This window comes from Chiloscyllium punctatum, chromosome 8, assembly GCF_047496795.1.
Source record: "Chiloscyllium punctatum isolate Juve2018m chromosome 8, sChiPun1.3, whole genome shotgun sequence".
In the NCBI taxonomy this organism is placed as follows: Eukaryota; Metazoa; Chordata; class Chondrichthyes; order Orectolobiformes; family Hemiscylliidae; genus Chiloscyllium; species Chiloscyllium punctatum.
Genome location: NC_092746.1, coordinates 57,965,562 through 57,990,648, shown reverse-complemented (window position 1 = coordinate 57,990,648; position 25,087 = coordinate 57,965,562). Strand labels below are relative to the sequence as shown.

The 25,087-nt window shown below is 40.5% G+C and overlaps 1 protein-coding gene across 4 annotated transcripts in view; it reads right to left on the bottom strand.

Moving 5' to 3' along the window:
- LOC140480585 (tensin-3-like) overlaps positions 1–25,087 on the bottom strand; it is a 426,853-nt gene that overhangs the window by 21,353 nt on the left and 380,413 nt on the right. For all 4 annotated transcript variants that reach the window (XM_072575634.1, XM_072575635.1, XM_072575636.1 and 1 more), the window contains one exon: positions 6,605–6,779. In XM_072575634.1, coding sequence (XP_072431735.1) covers positions 6,605–6,779 — 175 coding nt within the window. The remainder of the gene's footprint in view (positions 1–6,604; positions 6,780–25,087) is intronic.

The following is a 25,087-nucleotide window of genomic DNA, read 5'->3' as shown; positions in this document are numbered from 1 at the left end:
GATGGCATGTGTTTTATCTTTGCAGACATTCTGAAAGTTTTATTTTTGAGTGCAGCAAGGAAGCAGCACCTATCTGTTTTTCTGTTCTGCTGTGGGAAACAGCAGAATTATTTACCATGCATTTTAAGAGCTTCACCCACAGTATAGAAGAAAACGTTTTTGCTTTTAAAGACACTTTATGTGGGGAAAATGTGATTTGAGCTAGTTTGGGAAGAAGTAGTGTTTATGCACCATACTTGCCTTATGGCAGAAATTGCTGTTGGGAGTGGTCTGTGGCTCTTGTCCAACACAGGATACATAGAGAGTAAAATTCCATGAAGGCCCTTCTGCACTAACTTTGTTAGAAGAGTCCTGTGAACCTCCAGGAACATGGCATTGCATTTTTATGCTGCTGTTCTGAGATTTATGTGGTTCTTCCATCAAAGTTATGATGAACAAGTTGAAGATCCCCATAAATTTCACCCCTACAAGGCTAATATTTTGTTTACAAAGTACTTTATCAAAAGAAAAAAACGACAGAAATTCTTCAGAAAGCAAAACTACTTAGTAAAGGAATGAACAGGTGCAAAATAGAAACGTGTGATAGCAAGAAAGTGCAAAATGAAGTGAAGCAAATAGTCTCAAATTAGTCATTCAGCCAGCTTGCTGGTCCATGCAAAAAGATCCCCATTCAGTACCTGGGATGTTACAAGTTATCGAAACCCTGGTGACAACACTGCAGGAGCTCTTAATTTTGCATGATAGTGATCTCACCTTGGCAGTGAGGCCTTGATTTTCTAATCAGGATTATCAAAGACAAGAGCTCAAAATTGCCTGACCCCATTTAGAAAAGTGAGCATTTTGGAAAAGTGAGCAGATATCTGCATGTCTGCATTTCTGCCCACTAGTTTTCACACTTACTTCCTGCAGACAAGGAATGATGATCTTGGTAATATCTGCCTCAAACAAGTGAGAGCTTTATTTAAATACTAGGTTCAGGCACAGCATCTGGCATACCATTTCCTAACCTTACTTCCTAAATCCAAAACATTTTATGGTTGCCAGGTAATAGTAATTATATGAGGAGTCATGGAAAGGCCATAGTCATACTGAAGCACTATATTAACATATCTGGCATGTCTGAGTTTTTGGATTTCTTTTCAGGTTCCTATGGAAACCGAGTATCAATGAACTCTGCAAAATGTCACTCCTTTTCAGGACAAACAGACAGAACAAAGAAAGGTTATGATGCTTAACTGGCATGACTACACTGGTGATTAATTCTAGGTCTGTAATACAGAGGTATAAATATCTATTCCTCTAATTTCTCACACATACACACACTCTCACTCACATTCTCTCTTCCCTTCCTAATGCCATTGTGGGTCAGTCCACAGCAAGCAACTAAGGATGGGCAATAAATGCTGGCCGAGCCAGCGATGTCCACATCCAACAAATGAATAAAAGAAAACACAAACACTCATTTTAACGTATCTGCTAAAGGAAAAAAGGGATTACTCTGCAAAGATCCACTTCCTGGAAAACACTTTTTCCACTGGATGTTAGTCTTTGAAGGGGAAATAACCAGGAGTGAAATATTCATATCATTCTCCAGTCCTGCAGGATGGTACTTGTGGATGGGTCACTAAACATAAAGAGTTTTCCCTGATATCTTGGCAGACACAACTGCTGAGGAAATATAATATTGAGAAGTGTTATCCAACAGTGTTTTTTTTCAGAAACAGGAAATCTTATCTGGGCAGATCTTTCCTCACAAACTTGTTGCCCACTGAAGACCAGAACAAACCCCAAGCCAAACAGCCAGTAAAACAGTGGTTTTTGCAACCCTAATTGCCCTGGAGAAATCTGTGGTGAATGGCCCTGCAGAACTACTGCAGTCTCTGTTGGGTTGGTACATTCACATTTCTAATCTTGAAGAAAAGTGACTGTATTCTTTCATAGCTCACCACAAATTCTAAGCCAAGGAGCCAAAGCATTGGAAAGGATGTAGATTATTTTTGTTTATTCATAAAATTTGTGTACCACTGGAAAAGCCAGTGACGTGTGGCTTGCTAGGTTATTTCAGGGGGCAGTAAGAGTCAACATCATTGCTGTGGGTCTTAAGTCACATACAGGTCAGTCTGGGTAAAGATGGAAGATTTTACTCCCTAAAGCATATTAGTCACCAAATGGGTTTTAACCACAATTTCTTGTTCACCATTTCTGAAACCAGCTTTTCTTTTTATTGCAGACTTATTTAATCAAGTACATTTAAATTCTCCAGCTGCTCTGACAGATTTGAACTTGTGTCATCCCACTATTTATTTAAGTCTCTGATTTATTAGCACTGTAATATAACCATTACACTACTATTCCTGATTTGCTACATAAATACTAGAGATACAGGACTTTAGTTTTATAAAGAGATCAGGACCCGGGACTTTTCTTTTATTCGTTCACTGGATGTAAGGATGATGGCAACACCAGACTTTGTTGGCTAACCCTAATTACCCTCAACAAAGCGGTGTTTGAGGCCCTTTTTGAACTGCTGCAGTGCACCTACTCTCTCTGTTAGAGAGAATTTCAGGATTTGACCTACTAACAGTCAACAAATGACAGTATAGTTTTAAATCAGGATAGAAAGTGTCTTGACAACGTTGATGCTGTCATATACATCTTTCTGGGTGGTCATGGGCTAGCTAGGTGCTGAAGAGCCTTGGTGAGTTGCTGCAGTGCAATATTGTAGATGGTATACATTGCTGCTACTCTGTGTTGTGCCCGGTGGATGGTAAACTGTCTTTGAGGCCTTACTTGAGTTTCTCATTGCAGAATTCCCACCTTGTGACCTGGTCTTACAATCTCACAGAGAGATGTACAGCACAGAAACAGACTCCTCGGTTCAACTTGTCCACATGAACCAGATATCCTAAATTAATTTAATCTCATTTGCCAGCATTCGATCCATATCCCTCTAAACCCTTTCTGCACATATATCCGTCCAGGTGCTTTTTAAATGTTGTAATTGTACCAGCCTCCACCACTTCCAATGGCCGATCATTCCACATATGCACCACCCAATGCGTAAAAAAGTTGCCCTTTAGGTCCCTTTTAAATCTTTCCCCTCTCACTCTAAACCTATGCCCTCTAGTTCTGTGCTCCTCCACTCCACGGAAAACAGCTTGTCTATTTACCCTATCCACGCCCCCCCATGATTTCATAAACCTCTATAAGGTCACCTTTCAGCATCCCATCTTAGAGCCTACATTGTTCTGTAATAAGCAGTGAAGGTCAGGGGAAGTTGAGGGGGAAATAGGCAGGTGTATTCAAAATTAGCAGTGCAGATTGTATAAATGAAATAAATTATTTCATTAGCAGTGTAATAATTAAAAGTGGCCAGCAAAAGAGCCAGATACAATATGAGGAAGTATTCTTTTAAGCAATGCATTGTTATGGAATTTTATCTGTCAAGATGGTGTCTGAAACGTCTGAGAAGAACTGGTAAAATAGTTGAAGGGAAAAGAGTTTTTTTTTTAAATATGAGGAATGGGTCAAGCTTTGGAACAAGTTGGATTGAGTTCCAAACAAGGGTCATTGGACACAAACTTGAACTCTGGGTGGAACCTTAAAGAAGTCTGAGAGGGATGGGCAATGGTGAGATTTCTGCAGAATTAGACACGATATCCATGTGAGGTCTATCTCAACATCAAAAGCATCTACCTCCATCTTTAATGCATCTGCCAAAGAGTGAGTTAAGTTTCTTGCAAGGCAGTGGCCTATTGTCCAGTAAGGGGGATTATAGCTGCTGAAGTGCCTCTTTTACTGCACAGCTCATTTCATTCATGTTCTGCTTCCTATTTTTCAAATGCACCAAATACCCTAGATGTTGAGAAAGCTCTACGTGGGAAATCAAACAGGTTCCTAGTGATGAGGAGCATCTATGTTGTTCCACTAACTGCATGCACAACTTGTCCACTGATAGTGGTATCAACATTCGCCAATCCTTCATGACCATCATGGCAGCTCTCTGATACACTCTAATTGGAGAATATCACTGCCACATACATATGGCGAAGATCTCTAATGAATGCAATGGAAAGGGGAATAGTTGCAGTGGGTTGGGGTCGAAACATGACAAGCACGTCTCTTTGGTTGTAATGCATTGGTCCCTCAGTCAGGGTAGCACTTTCAAGGCATGTGCCTTGACCAGAGCCACGGTGGAACAGATGATAGGGCTGGTGAAGATGCTGTTCTGCAGATTGGAACAGTCTGATGGGATCCTCCACAATAGTCTGGATAGAGTATGTCACACCATCTTGGCATACTGTGTCCTGAAGATTTGGCAGGGGAATGGGAGCAGTCTTCTGAGGAGAAGGACGAGGACACTGGAGGATGAGGACACTGGAGGAAAAGCTGAAGGAAGCTCTCCTTGTGAATGACAGACTTCAGCAGCGTTAGGCAGCCAGGTCACGATTGACACTTGGTTCCAGTCAATGGAAGATGGGTACAAAAGACCATCATGGACTATCAAGGTTAACATGCCAGCATTTGGTTCGCATTTGTTGTTATAAACTGTAGCTTCTATTTGTTTCTCGTGTTCCCTTTTTGCTGACTATCAATAAAAACCCATGTTTGGACTTACCCAAACAACCTTGCTTGTAGGGTATGTTTCCCTCCTGGACAAGGACAAAAATGTGGGCACTGGGCAAACAGTAGTAGGGACTCTAAGAGGGTGTTTAGACGGAAAGGTCTAAGCACAGCGAAGTATGTGGCATGGTGGTTACACACAGACTAGGGTAAGAGAACAAGGTTGTTTGGTGTGAGGGAGTGGTTTTATGGTTGCTGTGCCAGGATGTTGACAGCAAGGGCCAATGCTGGATTGCCAGCACCTCTCCGAGTGCACAGCAGCCTTGGAAAGGTGTAACAAGGCAAGGCATTCTAGATTTTCACTGGTTTTCCGTTAAGTGGCAAGTTGCTCTGGGAACAGCACATAGTGAAATCAGGATAGAATCAGACATGAGAGACCCCATGAGACAGGGTAGGTCGGTTATGATGTACATTTGGTAAGATACGACCAGAAATCTCACTCGACGCCATGGTGAAAATAACCCCTAAAACAACTCAATGCAATTCGCACTGAGCCGATAGATGCTAGATTCACCTCTGTTTCTCTTGCCACAATGCAGAGGTTTTTCAGCACTTTGTTTTTATCCTCACATTTAGAGTTTTTTGCTTTCATTATTATGGAATAAATTGGGAATCTGTTGCAAAAAAAACTAGAAACAGCAAAATAGGCCCAATGAACTATTACTGTACTCTTTCAGTCTATAAAATAAAGACAAGTATGATCAATTACTAAAACATGAGATATTCTGTTTCAATGATTGTAATCAGACTTGAACTGCAACTGCCTTTAATTAATTTGGCTCCTGATATTTGTTACTCAATCTATTTTCTGCAGATGAGATGTGAAACCTGAACTCTGAGTTTTAACTGAAAATTCTACAAATCTGTGACAGTTCTATGGCAAATTAATTTAACAGCATAGTCAGAGAAAGTAATCTTGTAGGTGTTAACCTTAATATTCCAAACAAAAGGTCACTACATGAAGTCCTTTAGCCTCAAACCTTTTATAATGAGGTTTGTCATAAATAACAAAAACATCCATGAGAACCAAAGTGGAGATTATCATAAATTCTAGAGTTTATAATGAGGTATGTGAAAGGAACTACTTATGATTAAGCACAATCAAAACATAGAATAACATTTTTTACCTACACACAAAGTCTTCTCTAAATTTATTGAGTTAGTGTGTATGATGAGTGTGGTATGCAGAAGGAAGACCAATGGATTTAAATTCAGCAGATTTCAAATTAAATATTAAATATTGGTATCAGAATAACTAATCAACCCAACCAACTTGCACTCGGAAACATGAGCTCCACATACTGGTCAGATTATTCTGACAAAATACACAACCCTCTTGCCACACATTACCCATCAATGTCACAACAATATGGACACAGGCTTGGTCCAGATGCTAGGACGATCCATTCATCTTCCTCATAGCTGCAGGTAATATAGAACCATGGTACATCCAAACACCACTCTGCACTAAAGTCCTAGAACCAAGCCTAATAGCATAAATGGCTTACAATGCCACTTCAGTAAGAATGTTGACAGCAAAACAAGCATGCTTTTATTTTGGATACAGCTCCATTTATGAGCTGCATGTGCGTTTGGTGAAAATCAACAATTATAATCCAGGAAAACAAATCCTTCCACGTTTGAAGAACAGCACTAGCTTTAAACAAAAAGTGAATCTAAGAAGCACTCTTGTTTGGTGTCAAAATGTTTTACTGTATTTGCAAAGCTTAAAAAAATTCATAAGGAAATAGTTACTGTCCTCCTGACTTCTGGTTCTGAAGTCTGAAGCATTATAGAAATAGCTCTCTGATGAAATACATCTCCCATTAAAACCTCATTCATCGAAAAAGCATCAAATTTAACATTCATTCTTTATCTGAGTTCTAACACTGTAAAGAAGTCAAGTTAATATTGTATTTCAATTTGGAGCTTTTAATGTATAAATATGCACACAAATCTAAATCTTTTAAAGCTTTCTCACCTGTTTGTTCTGGGGATTTGGCTGCTGGCAGAGGCTGAGCATGCTGCACCATAAGATCGCTGGAAAGATGAATTAGTCATTGGGCTATCACTGCTGTACAGAACAGGGTTTGTCACCACAGCACCATCTGATCCCACCACTGTATGGTTGATGCCTTCCATGTAACTTCGAGATTCTGTGAAGTAAAGACACATTTGGTGTAAGTACACTCAATAACTGTGATCAGCTTTGCTGTCAAGTCCAAAAGTGTGTTCCATCATGAAATGAAGTGAATGACTTCCACACAGGTTTGATGTGTTTTAAAGCATGATATCTCAAGCTAGTTATAATGCAGCAAGAGGCAAGTTACTGATCAATCAAAGATACACAAGGATTCTAACTTGGAAACCAAATAATGCTCATGGTTTCACATGACGCAAAATGAAGTCTTTACCCAGTAATTCATTGCAGCATGTAACCTACTGCTTAGTTGATCAGCTAAGCATCTATTTCCAAGATGAATAGTTAAAAATGTTGTTTATTTAATTGAAAAACCATGCAGATTATTGTGCCCCAGCCATTTCAGATTGATTACCAGTTTGTTTGGTACAGATAACACTTCAAAATTGTTTACCGTGGGATTTCAAATTTCTGCAAAGTTCTTAACCCACTGTCCAACTTTAAACTTACTACCACACAAGAAAGAATTCAGAAAGTTCTATATTCCTGAAACGTCCAATATTCTGAATTAAAGTTTTTGAAAATTATTCCCTTTTGTAAATGTTACAGGGGATGAAGGACTTGTTTCTCATTTTCAAAACTGAAAGCTCACATAGCACCCAAACAGTTAACCAATAAAGACAGAGACAGGCAAAAATCAGCATTTACAAAAACTTAAAATTATAACTAAGCAGCATTCTTTTAAGCAAAATCTACCAAACATGTTGACACAAGCACAAAGACAAGATAAAGCTATCTGAAAATCAATGGAACATGAAGACTGCCCACATTCCATACATAGCAAGGATAGCATGCAAACATCAGAGACAATTCTGCGAGAGAGCTTTGGAAGTGATTCAAACAGGGGCTTGCATAAGCTTGTATGTCTATTTCATATCAATAGCTTACCCTTTTATCTACAAAGAGTGCAGATGTGTCAGCCCGGCTCCAAAAAAGTAAAGACACTGGGGACAATTACATAGATTATTTGGAACAAATTACGGGAACCACTGACACTTTTCTCCTTATTTTTGTGAACTGGGACAAAAAGGCTCTTGTAACTTTTTTTTTGTTTCCCCAGCATATCCATACTATGCATTCCACTTGCAGAGAGTGGCTTCACATTACCACAGAAAATTCCAAGGCACTGGAAAGTGAACAGACCTTTTCTTTTCAAAGCTCTGCACCAGAGCAGAAGCCCTCACTGAAATCCATCCTTTCATAAATTTAAAAAGGGAGGGAAGGACATGGCACTTGCAGTTTCACTTTGCAGAAAGTATGGATTTCTAAACTTGGCCAAATTTAAAAAAAAGAGTTTGAAAGCAGTGTTCTTTCAAAATCTAACTCATTTGGGAACAAATCTCAAGCATGATTAGCAGAGTTACAAACTAATTTTTATTAGAGAGCAAGTTGTGAGATGTGCTGGGACTGTGAAACTTGTCTCATTTATATTTTAAGAATGGGTTGTGAAAAAGTCATGGGTGTATAGCTATTAGGAAACATGGTGAATTTTCTTTCTTAGCTGTAGGCATCCCTTGCAATTGAGGAAATATACTGTTGGCTTTACCCAAAAGAAATGCTCAGTTCACCTATAGCTGGAGAATCAGGCTGACCAGCACTGCTGGAATTAGCCATTGACAATAGTTACTGTCAGTATCGCAATTTCCAAAGAGAGTCAGAAAATAGCACCTAAGTTGGTACCTTCAACAGATTCTTTTGCCTTCTCTGTACCATGGAACTGCTGACAACTTGAGGTCTCACTTTGTATGACTAAAACTTTGCTCCTTCTGCCATAATTGTCATACCCATCAGAAGAAAAATTGATTAAGACTGTCAGATTTCATGGGTGCATTATTTTAAAAAGACTTTAAAGAGATAGTGGAGACGGATTACCAACAACATGCTGCTAAAGACAGTAAGGGCTAGATTACTAATAACAACATGGCATTCCTATTTCTTGAACATCTACAATACATTCAATTCAGAGTCCAGGGTGACACCAAAGGGAAGTAGGACAAGGCTGACTGGGGGGAAAAATCAGTCTCTGCTTTGCCTTTGATACCTGATTTACTCGCACACAAACTGCAACAACGAGGAAAGAACACTGGAGTGCAAATTCATCTCAAAAGGTACGTAAGGGTCACACAGTAAAGAGCACAGCATGATAATTAAAAACATGGAAGGCATAAAAAGGCGATTAACACGCACACTTTAAACGGATCGGCATTTGCAGCAATACTGGGAAGGAATGCATGTTTAAAAGGATACGCCATGCAAATGACAGGAATGTGGTCACTGACGAAGATTAATGACTGCAGTTGGAAAACATGCAATTTAAGTGTGTGTACACAGCTGCTCCTGTGAATAACTTTTCTTTCAAAAACTCAGCTAATATTTCTTACATGGATCAGTATATATTAAGATATCATTAAATAATTAAAATCCAAATATAAAGGAGCAATTTGACAAACTGCAAACATTTGACTACTCTCTCAAATACACCAAGAATGCCACAGTGCCTGACCAGTCCCGTATAATAATCAAAATGTGAATATCCTAAGTCGAGGTCAATCCATCACCACTATCAACTCAGGGCAACAAGAAGTGGCCTACGAATAGGACCTTGCCAACATCCTTAGAACAAAAGCAGAAGGTGATAGGAATGCCTGTGCAGACGTTCATCAACTGCTGAATAACATTTAAGAAAATGATGAGCTGTGTGTGTAACAAACAATAATGTGGTACCAGTCTTACCAAGTTTAATGATTCATTGTTTGGTACAGTTTGCACATTAGAAAGATTCCATGAATGCCACGGCCTCCATTTTGTTTCAGTGCAGTTAGCACACCTACTCAGTCAAGGACAGAAACAAACCATCACTTCACTCGCTGCTTCTATCCCCCGACCCTTCCAAGACCTCCTGCTCAATGTTCCACTCCCGTTCCATTCTCCACATCCCACCTCTGATCATCTCGTTTGCTGCTTCCTTTCCCTCCCCTCACTGCCCTGATCGCCTTTTCTCTACTGGGGAACTCTCGTGCTGCCACTCTTGAGCTCCCTTGGTTAGTGATCAGGAGAAGGTGGGGTGGGGTGGGGGGAGGAGGAAGTGTGATTGTGGTGATGTGTGGCACCACCAAGTGGTTCACACGGGGGAAGGAAAGCAGCGGGGGGGGGGGGGGGGGGGGGAGTGGCAGGAGGGGCGGTTGGGGATAGGGAGTAAGAACGAGAGGGAGCAGTGAATGGGAAGGTCAGGGGAGGGCAGCAGAGGACAAAACAGTTGAGGGAGGAGAGCGAGGAGATGGGTCAGAGGAAGGAGGCAGTGAAGAAGAGGATTCAGGGAGGGAAGCAGATTGCAAAAGGGTCTTGTGAGGAACAAATGGCAAGAAAGCAGGTAATAAGTGGTGCTTTGCAGGAGGTAGGAAGCCACATGAATGAGGTCACTCGGAAGCATTACTAAATTATTAACAGTCACTGTGATGGGATGAGAATATTTTTGACCAGTTGGGTTCAAGACAGCCAATACACTTTCAATGTAAAGAGTTAAGAGTCAGGAATGTAACTCACTCTTATTACTTTTTATTACTGCAGTGATTTTTGGTTGGGATGCTTTTATTAAAGAGCAAGTAGGAATGCATTGAAATATGATGTTAGTGTGAAGTTGAAGCCATTCCTCAGTCCATTTATATATTAACTTACAGAGCTCAGACTGAGGCACAAGGTCTTCACATGAATTTAATGTTTGAGCAACACAGTTTCCCCTTGAGAATCGAGTCAAGGCTGAAAAGTGTTTTGTAGAAGCAATTCGATGTATAATCTCATTTCCTCTCACAAGCTTATCTTCTAATCATGTCGTGTAGACAGCATTAGCTTTTCTTGTAATTACATCAGCTCATAATAAGCTTCTTGTGCACAGGATTTCACTTTTCCTCGCCACTATTCATATCCTGTTTGTGCTCTGTCTTGCTGGTTCGGTTTACTGGATTCCAAATTCCAAAACTCTGTTTGCATTGCCACGAAAGGCTTGAAGACCTCATGTTATTCCCAAGACAGGGATATAGGGATATCAAAGTATCAGTTAGCAACATGAAAATTGCAGTATGGACAATGTGGCGAGACTGAAACTACAGGATACTTGGTTTTAAATATAGTTTCTGATGATCTTGGGCATCACCAATGCTTTATCCCTATGATTTGGAGATGCCGGTGTTGGACTGCGGTGTACAAAGTTAAAAATCACACAACACCAGGTTATAGTCCAACAAGTTTAATTGGAAGCACTAGCTTTCGGAGCGACGCTCCTTCATCAGGTTAACTATCACCTGATGAAGGAGCGTCACTCCGAAAGCTAGTGCTTCCAATTAAACCTGTTGGACTATAACCTGGTGTTGTGTGATTTTTAACTTTATCCCTATGGATAGGGATTTTTTTTTTTTAAAAAGAACAGAAAAAGCTGGAAATATCATGTTCAGATCGTCACACAAGAATCTGCAAAGATATACATATCCCTCAGTCACTGTCTCAGGTATATGATCCTTCCATAGGATTTTTCACAAGAATGACATCAAAAAATGAATAGGACATGCTACAAGATGGGAAAGAAAGACAGGAAAATTAATGAAGTCGCCTATGAGGTGCTTCAGTATGGTCCTGATGATGCTCAACAGCATACATGATACGAGCAGGAGACAAAAATAGGCATGATCATGAAGAAATAAAAATGAAATATGCAGACCACAAGAATAGCTAAAGTGGTTGGCTGGATTAGGAACATAAAATAGGTGGTCAGGTGGAGGAGGACTCTGATGGAAGAATTGAATTGAATTTGCTTTATTGTCTCATGTTCTCAAATGAGTACAATGAAAAGTTTACAAGTCGTCACATTATGGGGCATCTTAGGTACAAGGTACCTAGGTACAGATTCTTCAATAAATATTCGTAGGAAAAATAAAGAAATAACAGGTCCAGCATTACAGATCATAGGAATAAATTAGGTGGACTTGAGTGAAGATGATCAGCAAGTCAGGCACTGAAAGGTGACTCTCACCTGATTACAAACAAATCTGCTTCATCCTAGCCTCGAAAATCCCAGCACCTACAGCTGGAGAGAAAGCGGGACCTATATTTAAATTAAGGTTGGGGGTGGTAAGATAGCGAGTACAAAGATAAAGGGCAACTTCTTGGCTTGTGTTGAGCTTAAATGGAACAATGTAAGAAGTCAAAGGCCGAGAGGTCAAAGTAGAAAAGGGGTGACAAATTGAAACAGCTGGCATTAGGGAGCTCAGGGTCACATTTACACTCAGACCAAACAGGTTCAACAAAGCTATCAACTAATCTCATTTGGTTTCCCTAATACAAAGGAAATTGTACAGTAAATATTACGTAAAAAGCAAGTACAGTTCACTAGATTGGAGAAAGGATATGTAAACTGCTGTTTCACATGGAGTGGCTTTTGGGGCCCTATGTTTCGAGAAGTACACAGACATGGAATGGGCCCACTTCCCATGGTATTCAAACCAACACTGGGGATGCGGGGTCACTTAAGTTGCCTCATTTCTTTTGCAGGGGTGCCTTGGGAGACTGCGACTGCAAGATAAATGGACTATTATAGAGGAATTTTGTGGATTGCTGCCAATGACCCAAGCATGTTCTAGCTACCCTCAGGAATGTGCTCAGCTGTTACTGCTCCAGTACGTGGCCTCAGTATAGCTGCACACTAAACAAAACAGAGCATTCACTCAGTTGCCAGTTCATGCAAAGAGCATCAATTCACCAGTATAAAGTAACCAAGTAAATTCTAAAACAACACAAGCCTTATTTCACCCAAAATACTGAAATCATTTTGGTCTAATATACAGAGATCTTTAGGTAGGCCTTCTGGAATTCTTTCAACCCTGCAAACATATGGCAAAGATGTCGGCAAGCAGCCTGCAAATGCAACACTTCTCCTATAAATGCAATCCAGCTACACAGCAATATATTTAAAATTTCCCTTTCATTAGAGTAAGCAAATAGACTTACTTGGAAGAACAAAGCTCCACTACAGTAAATCTGTTCATAGTCTAAAGATAGTGTTTCAATGCCAATTGTTGACTTAGCGATTATTATATATCTTGAGGATTCAGATAAAAAAACATACAAATCAATCTGAAGCCACAGTTTACCTACCAACTGAAGTAGTCATGGTGGAAAACATTCATAAGAGCAGCTATAGGTTGAATGTGTTGAAATGCTGCAATTTTACTAGAGCCAAGAGAGTATCTAGGCTTGTTGTTTCCTCTGCCAGACTTCAGTGCAAAAGCAACAAAGCAAGAACACCACATATAAAAAAACGTGATTTCATTAAAGAGGTTATCCAGTCTCAGTTTCCCGTTCTTTCTTACTTACAGTCTGCAATAAACTCAGTACAAAAGCACAACTCCCGCAGAGACTGGAAAGGAGAAAAGGCAGGGCTATTCTAAGTGAAGATGTTTGATCAGCAACAGCTTAATCCACTCTGCCCATATGGAAAATAATTCAACAATGGTTTCTGCTAAATTTGCTCCTCTCAGCCACAGCGAGTCTGTTCATTCACTGTATTCATGCTCTCACTGCAGCCTCATTTGCATTTAACTTTTAACTTACACAGGAGCTTTGTTTAGCACCCTCCCAATCTGCTTCTACCAATGAAAAAGTACTACAGAAGTCAAAGGTCAAAATACCCCTCAGGACAAATACTTTGTGCACATTTTCTTTACTGCCCAAAGGTACACAATCCTTAAGTGCTTCCATTATTAAACTGGCTTTTGTCTAAAAGACGTGTGGACCATGTCGAAATGCATAATGCAGTGCGTATCATATTTTAGATCATATTCACTTACAGCATTTCCCTAGCCATGGGCAATGAATGTTTTAAAATCAGTTGTTACTGAGTCAAAAATAAAACTAAAAGCTTTCAAGTCACATAACCAAGTAGCCAAAATATTGTTCGTTTTCAATGGCTGTCCACATCTGTTGCAGGCTCAGGAAACGGATAAGCAAGTCAGAGGGAAAAGAAACTTTAAAAGAAAACAATTGACAAGGGCAGGCTTGTAACTCAGCCAGACATCCTTGTCACTTTAAAAAGCTACAACTACCTTATGCTTCTAATGCACGTTGTGAATGACCTTAAACTATTAGTAAGATATTCATGTTCAGTGAGGGTAACCAGAATTTCCAAAGCAAAAAGTGGGACACAGTGAAAAGCCACAGGGAGGCAAGGCTCTGTGATGACTGACATGTTGGATGAGCAATGGCAAGACTCTGTAAAGGATCCTTTCAGTTGGAAGCTCATGTGATGGCATTTTCAGGATATGCCTCGCCACAGGATTGGGCAACATTATTCCATACATCGTTTAAAAGGCATTGTTAGCAATGAAGCTATCAGTGCCAAAAATAGAGTGATAACTTCCTCACACACAACAAGAGGATGATGGGGAGAAAGATACAACATACATTTCAAGAAGATTTTCTCTCCTAGGCCAAGCTTATCTTTAACCAAAAAAGGAAAGTGAGAAAACTGAGACATTTGGACTATTTTAGGAAAATGGCAGAACATTAAGAAGCCTAATGGAAAACTAGGAGCATGCATATTCTCATGATACTTGGGCATTAAGATATTTTTTCCTGCCTTCGTCCATTCTTCTTTCTCTTGGTTTGAAACAGGACTATGGTCCTTTGATATTGCTTCCAAGGTAATCGCTACTGAGAGAAGTCTTGGACAGCCAGTAGTAGATGGTAGAAAAAACAGGAAGGCAGATTCTTATTTAAATGGCTATCAATTGGGAGAGGGGAATGCGCAACAGGATCTGGGTGTCCTTGAACACCAGTCACTGATGGTAAGTATGCAGGCATAGCAGGTAGTAAAGGAGACGGATGGTATTTGATTTGATTTGTTTGAGTTGCTTTATTATTGTCACATGAACCTAAGTACAGTGAAAAGTTTTGTTTTGTGTGCAGTACAGCAGATCATAACATACAAAGATCATAGGGTGATTGAACAGAGGGAGGAATACAAAGTTACAACTGCAGAAAAGGTGCAGAAAAAGCAAGATTTGAACATCTAACAATAGATTTGAAATTTGAGAGGTCCATCAGAAGTCTAGTAACAACAGGGAAGAAGCTGTTCCTGTCCTTGTTGGTTCCTATGTTCAAGCTTTTGTATCTTCTGCCTGACAGAAGAGGTTGAATGAGATTATAACCGGGGTGGTAGGGGTCTTTGATGATGTTTCTGAGGCACCCAGAAGTGTAGATGGAGTCAATGGATGGAAGGTTGGTTTGTGTGATGGACTGGACTGTGTTCACAACTTTCAGTTGTTTCTTATGATTCTGGGCAGAGCAGTTGACATACTAAGCTGTAATGCATTCGGATAAAACATTTTCTACGGTGCATTTGTAAAAGTTGGTGAGAGTTCTTATGGACATCTGGATTTCTTTTGCCTCCTGAGGTTGAGCTGGCACTGTTGTAGTATGCTCGCCTTTACAGTGAGAGGTTTGAGTACAGTAGCAGAGGTGTATTACTGCAATTAAATAGGGTCTTGATGGGACCACACCTGGAATGCTGTGTGCAGTTTTGGTCTCCTTCACGGAGGAAGGATGTTCTTGTTATAGAGGGAGTGCAGCAAAGGCTTACTAAACTAATTCCTGCAATGGTGGGAATGGCGTGTGAAGACAGCTTGGATTAGTCAGGATTATATTTGTTGGCAAGTAGAAGAATGAGAAGGGAACTCATAGAAACGTATAAAACTCTAACAGGACGAGACAAAGTAGATGCAGGAGGAATGTTTCTAATGGCAGGGAAGTCCAGAACCAGGGATCACAGTCTCTGGATACAGGGGGAGCCATTTAGAATTGAGAGGCAAAGGAACTGCTTCATCCAAGGAGTGGTGAGCTTGTAGAATTTGCCACACAAGAAGCAGTCAAGGCCAAAGCATTGTATAATTTCAAGTAGAAGTTCAATATAGCTCTTGCATCTAAAGGGATCAAACGATGTGAGGAAAAAGTGGTAGTAGGCTCCTGAGTTGGATCAACTAGGAGAAAGTGAGGACTGCAGATGCTGGAGTACCAGAGTTGAAAAATGTGGTGCTGGAAAAACACTGCAGGCCAGGCAACATCTGAGGAGCAGGAGAATCGACATTTCGGGCATAAGCCCTGGCAGCAGAGCAGGCTCAGAGGGCTCGATGGCCTACTCCTGTTCACGTTTTTTTATGTTTCTATCCTGTTTAGCTATCGGGTCATCACAACTGAGAACAAGCTTGCTCTCACTTAACACCACCGGCTGAACCACAACTGATACACAAACTTACAAAATCCGGGTCAGCGGTGGGTCCCCAACTTCAACTTTGACACACAAACACGAGGGAGGGATTTGAAACAACTTCAAGTCATGGAGCTGTACAATCAGAGGTGCCGATGCAGCATTTACCTGTTCAAGTGGATGTAAAAGGTCCCAGGATGTTGTTTTGAAGAGGAGCAGGGAAGATATTGTAGTTTACTGGTCAATATCTATGCCTTAATCAACACCACATAAACAGATTACTTGATCATTATAACATTCCTGTATGTAGGAGCTTCCTGTGTACAAAATTGGTTGCTGTATTTACAATAGTGTCTACAATCAAGAAATGGGCTGTAAATTTTCAATTTGAGAAACCTTTGCGAAATCTGGTGGTATTAACATTCATAAATGCAAGACTTCAATTTTCTTTTAAAATTGCCCTGTTCCAGTGCAAATGGTTCTCGACCCTGAAATCTCTCCTCCAACTAAAATTTCTCATTCCTGATTTCTTCCTGGTGAACTTATTCTGTAATGTTTTCTTCTGGTTTGAATGCCTTTATTTTTAATAATGCCCAAACCATTCTATATAACAATAGGATTATTTGTAACACTTTTCTCATGTAGAACAGGAGGAATATTCGGTACACTATGGTTAGATAGTAAGGATACTGATGCAGTGGAAGGAAACTGAGGGAGAATGGTCAGGGGAAGGGGAAAGAGTTTGATGAGCAGGAGCATGGCAACTGCATGATTAGTGACTGATTATAGAGTTCACAGATTTGTCCTTCCTGCATAATGGAAGATTTAGTAAGGGCCAATAAGACGAATGAAGATTAGGGTCAAACTGTGGCCTTCTTCCAAATAATATTGAGCAGATTCTTAAAATGCGGTGGTGGAGTCTGTTACAATTGCAACATTTAAGAGGCATTTGGATGGGTATATGAATATGAAGGGCTTGGAGGGATATGGGCTGTGTGCTGGCAGGTGGGACTAGATTGGGTTGGGATATCTGGTCAGCATGGACGGGTTGGACCAAAGGGTCTGTTTCCATGCTGTATATCTCTATGACTGCAAAATCTTAAAACTGAGTTTCCAGATTTTCCAGTACTGGTCATTTCTATCCAAAAGAATAGGGAAAGAATTTGCAGAGACATACATGGAAACAAGCAATTTCAGTTAGATTTCTGAGATCAACTTAATATTATACGTATCTCAAAGCACAGACCTAGACGAATGCTGGGAGCAAAGGGCTTTCTAAGGGAAAGTTAAAGGGATGGGGTTAGTGAGAGTAGAGGGTCACTCTGGCAAAAAAAAATCAAAGTTTGAACCCTAACAAATGCCTCAACTAATTTGTTGACGCTGAAGGAGAGGAGACAAATTGACAAGCAAAACAAACTTAAAGAATACCATAAGTGACTCAACAGCCGACCATTTGAGCTGCTCTTTGAAAATTGCTAAAGAAGGGTTAGTGCAGAAATTACACTGCACAACCAGAGGTCATTGCTGGAGCATGTCTTTACAATGGTGGAGCTAAGATTCACACCTGGGTGAACATTAATGTCGCTTGGATGTTACCAGTCTATGTGACATATGAGGATAGCTGGCCGAGCAGCATGTGGCCCAGTCATGCACCTGCCCCTCTGTTGATCTCTATTCTGTGAGCCGGTGTCCAATGGTTACACTCAGGCAGATGCAGCCACACCTCAAATTATGGTTGGCATGCAATCTTCAAATATCCACCTTCAAACAGTGACCATGTGTTTCAGGAAGAACTCATGTCAGTGGAGCTCACAAGTTTGTTACTCCAGCAGGGACAGGAAAGTCCATATGACAAATGATAAGCCCAAATACTTCAAATCCTATTGCAGATGTGAGGGTGCAAGCACATAGAAACAGAGCTGTACTCATATTACCTATCCTATGTTGCTCATTTTCTTCTTTTGCCAAATAGCTTAGATAGGAAGTCAAATTGGAAAACCATTCAGGGCCAGTAATGGTGCTGTGGAGTTAGTTTCCCTTTGAAACTACCAGCTCAAAGTCTCGAGAATCTTAGATCTACAGATACTAACCAGTTACAAACTGACTGAAGAACATTACCAATAACATTAGTGTGTTCTTTCCCTCACCTTAATTTCCTACGGTTTAGCAATGTTGAAGATGTTTGCAAATGATTTAGAAACAAAATCTATGCAGACATTGGGAGGTGCAGGATCTTTCCAGCCAGATGTTACCATTACAATAATGCTTCCTGCTGTTTGAGGTGAAGACTGAGCATGCCACCAAACCCTGTCCTGAGAAAGTTACCTAATATAGTAAGGTCAAAGAAAATGTCACATTGTTGGATCCCAGCCTACTTTGATGATTATGAATGTCTGTGTTCTTGGAAATCCTGGTATTCTGTTCCAACACAGGATGTGCTGTTGGTCAGGAAATTTGAATTAACATAGCAGAGACTGTAAAGAAGAGCTCCAGTGGGTACAGATAGCTAACTATGGTTAAAAAAAACCTCATAGTCATGTGTGAATGAGGCTAAATATTTTACATTATTCATAAATGCTTGCAACAGTAAAGTTGTAATGAATGTCTACACATCACTTTTGTTGTAAAATGTTATTTTAAATATACCAAAATTTAGATTGCTGAGAGTTTTTACTTGAACCCATGTTGTGTTCCTGAAAATTGCAACTTGAAGTCAAATACATGCTAGTGAATCACATTTTCCCATTAATGGCAATTTGAAATACTTTAAACTGCTAAATCCCTAACCTGGTAAATTGAATTGTTCTGAAAATAAAGTAAATTTTAAAAATACTTATAAAAATGTAACTTTCCACATGCAGCACGTCCCACTCACCACTAATCTTGCTTGCCAAACCTTCCACTCCTTCTGCCTTCTGGTCACTGCAATCCTTCCCCCTCTGACCCCCAGATCTGCAGCCTCTCTCCCCTTCAGACTTATAGCCTCACTGAATTAATTAGCATTAGAAATAAAGACTGAAGGAGTTGGAATGAGTTAAGCCATTGTGTTTAATTTAAGCCCCATTTTTGTCCAATGTGGATGTTGGAAGGGTGTGTTAGATATTTGCTTCCTTCTTCCCATTCAAAGGACATAGCCACTTGTCCATGGATGCCCCAGGCAACTGGAAAATAGGTGAGTCGAGGGCTGATGGAGATATCGAAAAGGTTTTGATGGGCTGGAAAGATCAATGCTGGGAAATGCATTAAACCCTGCCCAATACAAGAATGACACATATTCAGGGCAATTAATATTAAAAATGCCTGGTTCTGAGATCCAAGCTACTACCAAGAAGAGAAAGTTGCCTGATCCAGAGATCCAGGATACTGTGAAAAAAGAAAGTGCTGCTTTAGGGCAGCCGTCCTCCATGAAGGAAACCATTAAGGTCTACCACATAGTACAGTGGAACAATTGTTTTTATTTACTTCAGTCATTGCAATGGTCTGTTTAAGATTTCGCCAGAGTTCAAGTCAAACATACACTTTACCCCCTTGAAAAGATGACCCATATAAACATTCACTCCGTGAACTTTGTCCTAAAACACTGGTCTCCAAAAGTCAACCTTCATGTGACTGTAATTTTTTTATTTGATTCTCTTGCAAAGGTAGATAATGTGTGAATGTGTAAAACTGTAAAACTCATCTCTTAAAAAAAAATTGAATGAAATAGGATGTGAGTCACTTGTTTATTAATTTAAGGGGATAATCTGAACATTATAGCTCAGATCCATAGCTCCAATCCATTCCTTCACAGCTGCAATAATAAGGCTTAAAATAAGTCAGAACAAACATTTGTTGAAACTAAATATAAAGTTCCAGCTGAGCCAAGTCCTCTGACTTTTTTGTTTTCAATGAAAATTCAAAACTTTATAACTAATTGCAATGTACGTGGTAATAAAAGTTTGAATTCAGCAACAAAATTACATCAAAAGACGGAGTTTGGTTTTAGTTTACAAAACCATAAACCATATAATACTGGAATAGTAATTGCACAGCCCTTTTTACATGGTCACCCCTCATGTCTTAACTTCTGTGTACAAACAATGCGTGGGAATGCATAGACAGGAAACAGAAACAGTGTGAAACTGCATTTTATGATGAACTGGACAAGCAGCAGCTGGAGAAACAATATTGTTCCTGGCAGATCAGCAGTGCTGGCCACACTCTGGGCTTGCTCTGGTCAAAATCCAAATAGTGCATTCAAACTCTCTATATTTCATAGAACCCCTACAGTGTGGGAGCAGGCCATTTGACCCATCAGGTTCACACTGACCGTTCGAAGAGCATCTACCGCCCTTACCCTATCCCTGTAACCCTGCATATCCCGTGGCTAATTCAAATAAACTGCACATCTTTGGACATTATGGGTAACTTAGCATAGCCAATCCATCTAACCTGCACATCTTTGGACTGTAGGAGGAAACCAGAGCACCCTGAGGAAACCCACGCAGAAGCTGGAAGGACATGCAAACTCCACGCAGACAGTCGCCCAAGGGTAGAATTGAACTCGGGTCCCTGGTGCTGTGAGGCAGCAGTGCAAACCACTGAGCCACCATGCCACCACATATCCTATGACTGAAATAGTTTTATGAATTATCATTTTCCAAAGATTGGTATAGCACGGCAATTTGGAATGGTTTTAAACATATATTTTTACAAAAGAAAACATAGAACAGTAATCAAGTTGTTGTACATCAAGAATCCTGTTCCCATGGATTATGCGTCATAAACTCTACCGCGTAATAATAACCCCTGCTTTAATATTCTAGTGACCTTGTCAGTAAAATCTTCATCATATGCAGCACTGAATCAAACAGAGCACAGGAGTCTTAGTTCAGGATTGAGTTACATTCAGTGCAAGTGTTGTAAGTGGTTTGAGTTGCAGTATTTCCATCTTATAAAGCCTGCTGAAATGTGCTTTTATGTGGATTACGGTGAGCTCTTTGAAAATGTACCTACTTGCGACAGCCTCAGTACAGTGATGAAAGACATTGTCAACAATGCTATCAACAGCACTTGCTCAGAAATAACCTGCTCGCTGATGTTCTGTCTGGGTTTGGCCAGGGCCAGTCAGCTTTTGCCCTTAATACAATCTTGTTAGAAACTTGGACAAAAGAGCTAAACTCTAGGATTGTGTTGAGAATGACTGCTTTTATCATCCAGGCAGAATTTGACAGAGTATGGTGTCAAGGATTCCTTGGAAAACTGGTTTCAATTGGAATCAGAAGGAAAACACTCTACTGGTTGAAGTCACACCAAACACTAAAATGGCTAGGGTTTTTGGAGTTCAGTCATGGAGTCTTACAGCATGGAAACAGACCCTTCAATCCAACCTGTCTATGCCAAACAGTTTCCTAAATTAAATTAGATCAATTTTCCTGGCACTTGGCCCATAATCCCTCTAAACCTTTTATATCCATGCACTTGTCCAAATATTTTAAAAATGTTGTAATTGTACCTGAGTTGCCCCTCTGATCCCTTTTAAATCTTCCTTCTCTCATCTTAGACTATGTCCTCTCATTCTGAACTCCCCGACCCGAGGGAAAAGACATTTGCCCTTCCTTTTATCTTTGCCCCTCATATTTTATAACCCTCTCAGCCTTTTATGCTCCAGGGAAAGAAGTCCCAGCCTATTCAGCCTCTCCTTCTCACTCAAACCCTCCAGTCCCAGTAACATAATTGTAAACCTTTTCTGCATCCTTTCCAATTTAAAACTATTCTTCCTACAGCAGGGAGACCAGAATTGTACACAGTACTCCAAAGGTGATCTCACAAATGTGAGCTTTTGTGATTTGTAAGACCATCTTTGGAGTACTGTGTACAACTGAACTCCATCTGGCACTCCTCTGCTCTTGGTCCAGCTGATCAAGATCCTGTTGTACTCTTAGAGAACCACCTTCACCATCCACTGTACCGTCTACTTTGGTGTCATCTGCAAACTCACCACACTAACACCAATTACACCATGCTTCCAAAATTCACATCCATATCATTTACATAAATGGCAAAAGACAGCAAACCTAGCACCAATCCCTGTGGAACACCACTGGTCACAGGCCTCCAGTCTAAAAAGATACCCCTCTATCACTACCCTCTGTCACCTACAGTCAAGCCAATTTTGTATCCATTTGGCGAGCTCTCCCTGGATCCCATGTGACCTAACTTTACTAATCAGTCAACCACGTGGAACCTTGTCATAGGCCTTGCTAAAGTCCAAATATCCAGCATCTACAGCTCTGCCTTCATGTATGTTGTTAGTCATGTCCTCAGGACATCTCTGCAGGAGTTCCTCAGACTACTGTGCTAAGCCCCATGACCATCTGCTGCTTCATCAATAACCTTCCCACCATCACAAAATTAGTAGTTGGAATGTTTGCTAGTCATTGCACAACATTCAGAACTGTTTGCAACATTCAGATATTGATATAGCCCATGTCCATCAGACGAATAACATCCAGATTTGATTTGATAGGTGACAAGATTTACAATACACAACTGCCAGCCAAAGACCATCTCCAACAATGTCATTTACATAAATGATTTGGATGCAAGCATAAGAGGTACAGTTAGTAAGTTTGCAGATGACACCAAAATTGGAGGTGTAGTGGACAGTGAAGAGGGTTACCTCAGATTACAGCAAGATGTTGACCAGATGGGCCAATGGGCTGAGAAGTGGCAGATGGAGTTTAATTCAGATAAATGTGAGGTGCTGCATTTTGGGAAAGCAAATCTTAGCAGGACATATACACTGAATGGTAAGGTCGTAGGGAGTGTTGCTGAACAAAGAGACCTTGGAGTGCAGGTTCATAGCTCCTTGAAAGTGGATAATGAAGGAGGCTTTTGGTATGCTTTCCTTTATTGGTCAGAGTATTGAGAACAGGAGTTGGGAGGTCATGGTGCGACTGTACAGGACATTGGTTAGGCCACTGTTGGAATATTGCATGCAATTCTGGTCTCCTTCCTATCGGAAAGATGTTGTGAAACTTGAAAAGGTTCAGAAAAGATTTACAAGGACGTTGCCAGGGTTGGAGGATTTGAGCTATAGGGAGAGGCTGAACAGGTTGGGGCTGTTTTACCTGGAGCGTCGGAGGCTGAGGGGTGACCTTATAAAGGTCTACAAAATTATGAGGGGCATGGATAGGGTAAATGGGCAAAGTCTTTTCCCTGGGGTCGGGGAGTCCAGAAGTAGAGGGCATAGGTTTAGGGTGAGAGGGGAAAGATATAAAAGAGATCTAAGGAGCAACTTTTTCACGTAGAGGGTGGTATGTGTATGGAATGAGCTGCCAGAGGATGTGGTGGAGGCTGGTACAATTGCAACATTTAAGAGGCATTTGGATGAATAGGAAGGGTTTGGAGGGATATGGGCCGGGTGCTGGCAGGTGCGACTAGATTGGGTTAGGATATCTGGTTGGCATGGACGGGTCGGACCGAAGGGTCTGTTTCCATGCTGTACATCTCTATGACTCTAATAATATCTGCGCCTGCACAAGTCTCTCCTGCATATTCTGTCCTGTCTGGGGACAATATCAGGACATTAGAAACAGGAGCTGGAGGATACTCAGCCCCTCAAACTTGACCCACCATTCAACAAGACCACGGCTGAGCTCACCAGACCACAACTCTTCTTTGCTGACAGCTCCTTATATGACAAAGGTGGCAGGGGACTCGGTCTCCCATCCCAACCTCATCTGCTCCATCTGTTTGTTTTGTTTTAGTTGTTTCTTTCTTTAAAAAAATATTTTTTTATTCCAACTTACTCGAGTGGAATAGGTTTGGTTTGGACCTGCAGACTGCATGCAAGTCCCTGGCATGAAGACTGGAGGAGAGTCCCTGGGACTGGAGTTGCGTAGGACTGTAAATTGTGTTTATTTCTTTATTTTTCCACATTATTCTTATGATGGACTTATTTCTTATTTTTTCTATTAAATCAAACAATTTGTACTTAAGTATCTGTACCTAGATATGTTTGTATGGAAGATAGCACCAAAAGTAGCAACTTGTAAACTTTTCACTGTACTTATGAGAGTACATATGACAATAAAGCTGATCCTAATTTTAAAATAAACTACGATTAGGCCCTGACATTCAATGGCATCAACGTTAATGAATCATCTACTATAGGTACTTCTCAGATAATGCGTATTCTGGCAGCGTGATTTGCTTATATCATCACTGGGGATTTAAAGAACGGTATTTGAGAACACCTACTTCTGTTTTCAACAGTGCGATTCCAACAGTGATTGTTCATACACTTCATTCTGCACATGTGCCAATGCCAGCTGCCAACAGAACAGCTATTTGTGAGAGATACACTACTTCTAGAATTATCCCTTCTTTTTTGAAAAAATGGAAGAGCACAGTGACAAGAATGTTAGCAAGAAGTGTCCTGGTGATAAAATTGTGGGTGGTGAACGCAAAAGAAAGGCTATAACGCTGGAACAGTAGCTAAATACTATAAAGACATCTGGGTGATCTTTGAGTGATCGTGAGTGATACTTTTTGCTGGTCTATCCCTAACCTCATTTTTCACATGGGCCCCATTATTTACATTAAACAATTTTCTATTAAGTGAGGTTTCACTACAAGGCAACTACAGTGTTATAGGAGAACCACCTGTATTAACATCCTTGGGTTATCATTGACAAGAAACTGAAGTGCACCTAAGTAAATACTGTGGCTTCATGACTATAGGTCAGAGGCTAGGAATTCTGCCCAACAACTAGAAGGCACAAGTCAGGAGTCGGATGGAATACACTCTCTTGCCTGAATGTGTGCAGACCAAACAAAACTTCAGTAGCTTGATACAATCCAGGATAAAGCAGCTCACTCAATTGGTATGCCTTCCATCACCTTCGACACTCACTCCAAATCACCAATGCACAAGTAGGAGCAGTGAACACCATCTAGAAAACGTCCTGGAATGACACACCAAGGGTCCTTCAACAGCATCTTCCAAACCTGTGATCTCATCACCCAGG